Source organism: Musca vetustissima, unplaced genomic scaffold (assembly GCF_032173495.1).
Source record: "Musca vetustissima isolate MV318-11 ecotype Yass unplaced genomic scaffold, APGP_CSIRO_Mvet_v1 utg421533, whole genome shotgun sequence".
Lineage (NCBI taxonomy): Eukaryota > Metazoa > Arthropoda > Insecta > Diptera > Muscidae > Musca > Musca vetustissima.
The window spans coordinates 3,569-12,925 of NW_026889645.1; the positions used below are offsets into that span (position 1 = coordinate 3,569).

At 36.2% G+C, this 9,357-nt stretch overlaps 1 protein-coding gene across 1 annotated transcript; it reads left to right on the forward strand.

Moving 5' to 3' along the window:
* Positions 1–2,791: 2,791 nt before the first annotated feature.
* On the forward strand, positions 2,792–3,216 carry LOC133337318 (cell adhesion molecule DSCAML1-like; the record flags this gene model as incomplete). The annotated part of the gene is made up of 2 exons (XM_061545553.1): positions 2,792–2,941; positions 3,096–3,216. Coding segments are annotated over 2 exons (271 nt in total), but the record flags the coding sequence as incomplete, so codon positions are not given.
* Positions 3,217–9,357: the final 6,141 nt, after the last annotated feature.

The window sequence follows — 9,357 nt, forward strand, 5'->3', positions numbered from 1 at the left end:
CAGTATAAATCCGTTATAAAGTAAATAAGTTATTTAAGTTTCAAATGGAAAATCCATGAAACCGCGTTTTTCTCTATATTTACCGTTATAAAATTAATTTTCGAAGTGACCCAGAAAACCCAAAGGTATTTTCGTGGTCCAGGGACTTCAACTAAACAGAATTGGTACATTAGAACCCCTGAAAAATTTTCGTGTCGCACAGTGTTATAAAAGATATATATATATATATATATATATATAGTAGAAATCCACCCCCTTGGAAAAAATTATTTTGAAAATCCACGCCCTTGGAAAAAATTATTTTGAAAATCCACGCCCTTGCAAAAAATTATTTTGAAAATCCACGCCATTGGAAAAAATTATTTTGAAAATCCACGACTATAGTAGCCCTTGGAAAAAATTATTTTGAAAATCCACGCCTATAGTAGCCCTCGGAAAAAATTATTTTAAAAATCCACGCCTATAGTAGCCCTTAGAAAAAATTATTTTGAAAATCCACGCCTATTGTAGCCCTTGGAAAAAATTATTTTGAAAATCCACGCCCACAGTAGCCCTTGGAAAAAATTATTTTGAAAATTCACGCCAAATTCACGACTTTGAAAAATAAAAAAATCCACGCTTATAGTAGCCCTTGGAAAAATTTATTTAAAAAAGCCACGCCTATAGTAGACTTGGACAAATTTAGTTAAAAAACCCACACCTAGCCCTTGGAAAAATGTATTTAAAAAATCCAAAGAAAATTATTAAAAAACGTATATTGTATCCTTTGAAAAAAAATATTTAAACAAGTAAAAAAGTGTCAGTCGGTGTTGCCGACAGATATATACCCCCAGCCTATTGTTTGCGGAGGTCTTTGGAATTAGACACAGATTTTATTATTAGCTTTATATAAGAAATATGTTTTTATCAAAAGGTTTCTGATTAAATTTTATAAAATATTGACCATTTGTGTGGGAGGTACCGGAAGGAGAGGACTACTGGGTCCCATCTTTGGACTTCACCTAACTTCGTAAAGATAATGGGTTGTGCAAAGTTTAGTTCACATCGAAACTTCCATTCTCCTGATATTGGAATTACTAATGTTGACAATTTTCACCATTTGTGGGGCACGTACCAGAAGGAGTGGCCAATGGTTCCCATCTTCGGACCTGATCTAGGGTTGGTAAATATAAAAGGTGGTCCAAGGTTTGGTTCAAATCGGACATTCCATTCGCCTGATATTGGATTTACAAATATTGAAAATGTTGACCATTTGTGGGGTGGGTCCCATCTTCGGACTTAATCTGTACTTCGTAAGGCTAATGGGTTGTGCAAAGTTTGATTCACTTCGGACCTTCCATGTTGACCATTTGTGGGGCAGGTACCAGAAGGAGCGGCCCATGGGTCCCATCTTCAAGGTTTGGTTCAAATCCGACAATCCATTCGCCTGATATTGGATTTACTAATATTGAATATTTTGACCATTTGTGGGTGGGTCCCATCTTTGGACTTAATCTGTACTTCGTAAGGGTTGTGCAAAGTCTGGTTCACTTCGGACGTTCCATTCACCTGGTATTGGATTTACAAATATTGAAAATTTTGACCATTTATGGGGGAGGTACTAGAAGGAGTTGACCAATGGATCCCAACTTCCTACTTGATCTAGGCTTGTTAAAAATAATCGTTTGTACAAGGTTATATTAGCATGGGATAGTCCCTTTGCATGTTATTATAAAATAAATTTTTAGCACAATTTTGACCATTTTGTGGAGGTGGCACCGGACCAATGGGTCCCATCTTCAAAATTGATCTAGGCTTGGTAAAGGTTAATGTTGTTTAAAGCTTGGTTCAAAACGGACTAAAATTTCGACCCTCTGTGGGGGAGGTACCAAAAAGAGTAGACCAATGGGTCCCATCTTCAAACTTGATCTAGGCTTGGTAAAGATAATAGGCTGTACAAAATTTCGTTAAAATCGGATAGTCCGTTTGCATGTTATTATAAAATTAATTTTCAGCACAATTTGGACCATTTTGTTGGAGAGGTATCAGAAGGAGTGGACCGATATTCCCCATCTTCGAACTTAAACTTAGTTTGAACGAAATATTAAGATGTCCAAAGTTTGAATGTAATCGGTTGCTGCCTTCGAGAGTTATCGTGCGCACCAGCCAGGCAGACGGACGACAACGCACGGACATGTCTAAATCGACTCCAAATTTTTTGAAACGGATTTGGTCCAAAGAATCATGGGTCTAAAACCAATATTTCCATGAGGCACATTTTCACCGTATCGAAGTGTATATACTCTCATTAGCCTAACGGCTAAGGGTATAAAAATCAAACCCCAATAGTAGCCTTTGGAAAAAATGCTATACCTCGAAACTCGACAATAATAGACCTCGTTTCTCAACAATGTTTCATAGAGGTCCATGTTTTAGAATATCCCCGATTGGACCATATCATTTTACACTGATTTCAATTTCAAACTCTACTCTGTCTAATATATTCTCTATTCCTCCTTTAACTTTTATACAAAATACCATTTTCATATTTGTTATTTGTAAGTGGATATACTTTTACATGTTTTCTTTTTTATATTTGGATTTTGTTTCTTTATTTCACGTCAAATTCCCAATCCCCAAAGGAAGTCGTAAAGATTTCCTTTTAAAGCAAACACATAAAATATTTTTTGTATTGATTTTTTTTCTAACATAACAGACGACATCAAGAAGGATTGCAAAATTCTTAAATTTTGATACATAACATCATGTACGTCTATTTAATACAGGATATCTTTTTTTTTGTATTTTCCAGCTGGCCGCTATGTTGTCCTATCAGCATCAGGAGATTTATATATTCGAACTGTGCGCACCGAAGATAGTTTGGTGAAATATTCGTGTCTGGTTACCAATACACTGAATGGCGATAGACAACGAAGTGAGGCTGTTAAGTTACAGGTCAAAGGTTAGTATTACACAAACACATACACCCCCACTCATCTAGCACATATACAGACAGATATAGACATCTATGAGAATATATATAGTAGTTACGTACATATGTGGCAACTGCAATATAACCAACATTTGGTTTTTTCTCTCTTCCTACTTTTTTTCAGAGCTTAGCAAAAACTTAGCACCACGTACAACCCAAAAACCCGTTATGGACATTCATGTGGAGCGGGGCAATGATGTTCACATGCCGTGTAACATTCAAGGCAGTCCATTACCTATATTCACGTAAGTTGTTCGACAGTTTTTTGTTTGTTGTATTTTTTTTACTTTGTGAATTTATGATTGCTGGATGTTGTTGTTGGCAACATGTGTGTGTGTGATTGTGTGCGTATGTATGTGAGAGGTGGAATATTTTTATGTTGCTTGTCTCCCATAGGATTACCTTTGCAAATATTTTAATGATGTCGGTCTTCATTAAAGTTTATTGCAAAAAGTGGATATATTATGACGAAAGGGAATTGTAAATTTGATTATATTTATGATTTTTTTAGAATGTTTTAGAATATGTGTTTTTAGTAACATAGGAAATATTTGAACATGAAATTTTCTAAACGAAGTATAGTTAATTGGAGAATATAAATATTTTTTTTTTTTTGCTTTAAGTTAGTGATCGGTCGGATTAGAAAAAAAGAAGTAAAAACGTTTTTAAGTTCGATCAGACCGAACCTTTTATTCCAATTATCTTTTGGGGCAATAAATACTTCATAAAAAGGCAGGAATCCGGAATCCGGCAGAATATGTCGATAAAGTCGGAGAAATGATCGAACTTGACCGGATTTATTATTATTATTATTATGAGTTGCTTTCATATGTCCAAACGCTAAATTCAGATCTCTACTGTCAACAACTGGACCGTTTGAAGATAGCAATTGACCACAAACAGACAGAATTTGCCAACAGAAGAGATGTCGTGTTAATCCAGGACAACGCTAGGCCACACACATCTACTGTGACTCGCCAGAAACTTCGGGAGCTTGCTTTGTAAAATTTCTTTAATGATAAAAAAATTGGTATCCAGGGAGGATTGTGAAAATAGACTACTAGAGTTTTTTTTTGCAAATAGATAGCAAGAATTCTATGAGAGAGGCATTATGAAGTTACCATTAAAATGGCAACAAATCATATAACGAAACAATGCATATTTGGCTAAATCGGACATTCCGAAGCATGTTATATATAGTCCTATAGCTCATATAAAAATAATGTATTTCTTTTTCCCCAAACAAATATCACAGAAAATGGTCAGCCCAATTTTATGTAGGGGCTATATTATAACATAGACCAATATAGATAATTTTCCTAGAGTGCCAAATTACAGGCAGAATGCCAAAATACTGAGGAATGTACCAAAACATGGGCATATTTTGACCATGTTCTTCATATACATATGTATGTCACCATATGTGGGGGAGGTACCAGAAGGAAAATATCGTCGTGTCCCACCTTCGGACTTTCTCTAGGCTTGGTTAATTCCACCCGCCTGATATTGGATTTATAAATATTGAAAGATTTTTTCATTTGAGGTAGAGGTACCACAAGGTGTGGACCATTGGGTTCCATATTCGGACTTGATCTAGGTAAAAAATAAGTTGTGCAAAATTTGGTGCAAATGTTTTATTTGTCTGGTGTTGGATTTATAAATATTGGACATTTGGACCATTTGTGGGGGTGGTACCGGAAGAAGTGGACCAACGAGTCCCGTCTTCGGACTTGATTTAGGCTTGGTAAAGATGATAGTTTGTGCAAAGTTTGGTTAAAATCGGTCATGTTTTATTTGCCTATGTTTGCACCATTTGTGGGGGAATTACCAGAAAGAGTGGACCAATGGGTCCGTCTTCGGACTTGTTATAGACCACGTAATAATAAAAGATTGTATAATGTTTGGTTAAAATAGGACAGTCCGTTCGCATGATATTACAAAATTAATTTCAGCAAAATGTTCACCATTTTGTGGGAGAAGTACCAGAAGGATTGGACCGATATTCCCCATCTTCGAACTAGACCTACGTTTGGTTGAAATATTACGATGTACAGTTTGGATAAAATCGGTTATTTCCTTTGGGCGTTATCGAGCACATCAGCAGGTCAGATAGACGGACGGACATTTGTAAATTGATTAGAGTTTTGTCTGAACATTTTTTGCCGTATCAAGGGGTATGTACCCTCATTAACTAAGGATATAGCTGGGACATGAGTAACGAAACCAATACGAGAACATATCGAGTAAAATAGCGATGCTTTGAGAAAATCCCAAGAGGGGTAAAAGTATACGTTAACACCGTAAAAAATTGTTCTCGTTGAATCCCGCGACATTTAATATCCACTGAAAAAGGTCCTTGTCAATTGGTGCAATAGAAATTATATAAAAAAATAAATAAAAAAATAGAAACAGGCTATGTTGGTATCTGAAGACGAGTCAAACCCAAAGAATTGTGTTCTTGGAATAATCACTTCAAAGCATATGAGCGACTTTATTTTCCCCAGATCTGGTAATTTGTCGTCTGTTCTGATTGAACTTCGAAGAAATCCCAAAAACTTTGGTGTGGAATCGTGACAGCTCACGGCATTGTTTAAAACTACGACGGAAATACAAATGCCAAATTACACCCACTTCTATTGGAAAATGCGGCTAAAATCTTCAGAATACCTAAACTGAGGTTTGCTGCGAAAACTTGAACGCCAGAGACTTTCTTGGCATAATCGACCAACTCGTTGTCTCAATGCGACCAAATATACTTTAGAATACTAACTCCGAAATTCGGGAGTATTTATACCCTACACAACTATGTTGTCAGGGTATTATAGCTTTGTGCAGCCCCAAAAGTTTGTAACGCCGCGAAATATTGGTCCTAGACCCACCTTTAAGTATACCGATCGTCATATCTCGACTAGCTGAGTCGATCTAGACATGTGTGTCCGTCCGTCCGTCCGTCTGTCCATTATAATTTGTAAACACGATACAGGCCACAGTTATGGACCAATCTTCACGAAATTTTGCATGTTGGATGGGTTCTGGCCAATGAAGACCCCTATTATTTTTGGGAAAGATCGGTTAATATTTAGGGGATGAAATGGACCAAATACTAAATTTTTGTCGGTTTTTCTGGTCGCTCCAGAGGCCGCAATAATGGTCCGAACATCGTGAAATTTTGCATGGAGAAGCGGACCGGGCCAAAGAATAAGCATGCCTGTTTGGAGAGAGGTCGGTCAATATTTAGCGGGTCAAATGGACCCTGACTTTTGTGTGAAAAATGACAAAATTTGTATTCTATGACGTATATATTTACCCCCGAAGGACATATACCCGAGAAGTTGATATTATATCCAAGAGGAGTGGTTGACCTTTAAATTAAGACCAATTATATTGTTGTATGTGCTCGGATGTGGGAGTTACACCTAAATATTTACAGGTATCTCCGTATTCGTATATTATTTAGTAACCCATTATCACTCTGGAGAGCGGAACTATAGCGCTGATCGCTTTGAAATGTTACATGTGGTTCAAATTATGGTCAAGGACAACGCCTATAATTTTCGGTGATGTTCAGATAATAATTTTGGAATGAAGTGGACCGAAAACTTCATTTTTTGTGTTATTTTCGAGTCGATCTATAGACCTCAAATGAAAGCCGAACATCACAACACAACCCACGGTGAAGGGAATCTGGACAATAGCTGTACTGTTTATCACGAAATTTTGCCCAGTCTGGGAATAAACATCCGCAGAAAATTTGAGTTCCGTAGTAGTTGTGTAGGGTATCGTATGGTCGGCCCCGTCCGACTATACTGCTCTGCTCACTGGTTTTATAATAACATTGTGCGACAAATTTTATTTATTTATTTTTTTAATTACCGGGAAATTCCAACAGATTATAAAAGGGGGGCTTAAAAAAGAAAACACGTGTATCGGCGTTTACGTCGGGAGGTAACCTACAAAGGCGGGGCAATATTCCCCCTTTTCAAGAATTTTGATAATCTTCGAATTATGATTTGGAATTGGAAACCCCTTTTTCATAGCTTTATCTTAGATATTATGAGATCTATCATGAGTTTAACATTAGCGCATCGATATATAAACTCTGACCTATAATTTATAATTAAAGTCTATTTCCATACTCAATCACATTCTTGCAATAAACTTCAAATATCGGAATATAATTGTAACTTGTGGGTCCATTTAATCCACAAAAACAATAGGTATCATCATTGGTCGCAATCTGAACTTTAATAGCTAGATCGTTTCAATTCGTCATATGCCAATCACTATGCTAATTCATCATGCAATCTAGGACAAATTCTAAAAACTTTTTGATCAAATGCTATATTCACAACATACAATATATATATACACCACGTATATCAAACTAACAATAATGATTTTATTGTCGGTCACCAACAATTGTGTTTCTTTATCCACTGATGCTTTTTATTTTACTAACGTACAATGTCATCAATAGAATCCGGTTTAAGTGAAATTACAAATAATTATATCTTCACACAATCTTTCTAATGAAGTCATTAGATAACAATTTTCCCCCTATATTAAAAATACAATAACACGCACGCACACACATACATATATAAAAAACCAGTAAGGAAAGTAGTAAAGTCGGACGGGGCCGACTATATGATACCCTTCACCACTTTGAGTATATTCAACAGATGAATCCTAACAGAAGTCGCATTTTTAAAGGACCAGTAAAATGAAATTGGAACCATAAACACGTCATTCTGCAACCGATACTAAATTGTTCATTTGGTCAGATATAGAAGCTATATCTAAATCTGAACCGATTTCAGGAAACTTAACACACATCATTCTAGACCTAATTTGCTACGCTGTGCCAAATTTCGAGCAAATCGAAAGATATATAGGGACTTTGGTGCACCATTTACATTAAATCTGACGAAAGTATATGTGGGAGCTATATATAAATCTGAACCGATTTTCAGGCAACTTTACACACATCATTCTAGACCTAATTTGCTACGCTGTGCCAAATTTCGAGCTTAAATCGACTCAAAAAGTGATTCTATGCATATTCTCAAAAAGGAGCCATGGGTCTATCTCGATTATTTTTGCATGTTACAAACATATGCACAAAACCAGTAAGGAAAGTAGTAAAGTCGGACGGGGCCGACTATATGATACCCTTAACCGCTATGGGTATATTAAACTGGACTATTAGCATGAAATTGGATGAAATAAAATATGTGATATTTATCTAAATGTTAATCTACGTAGATCTATCCATAAAGTATGTAAATCGACTTCAAACAAATATAAATGGGTCATCCGTTGGGCTATGTCTGTACTTCTAGAAAACGCAACTACATAATTCTATGCTCAATTTTGTACGTTGTGCAAAATTTGATGTCAAACTGACTAACATGAGGAGTTTGATGCCCAATTTACTTGAAATCGGGCGAAAATATATATGGAAGCTCTATCCAAATATTAAGCGATTTCAAACAAACTTGTGACAGAAGGTTAGACTAATTTCAGAACGTTTTGTTCCTATTGGTTCTTGGTGCGTCAATTACTTAAAATCAATCTATAATAAAAAGGAGCTATATCTAAATCTGGACCGATTTTCACGAAACAACGCAGACATCACTCTAGGCTCAATTCAGTACGTTATGCCAAATTTTGTGCAAAACGAAAGATATATAGGGACTTTGGTGCAACATTTACATGAAATCGGACGAAACTATATGTGGGAGCTATATAGAAATCTGGACCGATTTTCACGAAACTTGGCAGACATCATTCTAGACTCAATTCAGTACGTTATGCCAAATTTCGGGCAAATCGAAGGATATATATGGACTTTGGTGCACCATTTACATGAAATCGGACGAAACTATATATGGGAGCTATATGTAAATCTTGACCTATTTTCACGAAACTTGGCAGACATCATTCTAGGCCTAAATGATTAGGCTGTACCAAATTTCGTGCAAATCAAAAGATATATAGGGACTTTGGGCACCATTTACATGAAATCGGACGAAACTATATATGGAAGATATATCTAAATCAGGACCGATTTTCATGAAACTTGGCAGACATCATTCTGGGCTCAATTAAGTACGTTATGCCACATTTCGTGCACCTCGAAGGATATATAGGGACTTTGGTGCACCATTTACATGTAATCGGACGAAACTATATATGGGACCTATATCTAAATCTGGACCGATTTTCTCGAAACTTGGCAGACATCATTCTGGGCTCAATTAAGTACGTTATGCCAAATTTCGTGCAAATAGAAGGATATATATGGACTTTGGTGCACCATTTACATGTAATCGGACGAAGAGAACATTAGGGCACCATTTACATGAAATCAGACGAAACTATAT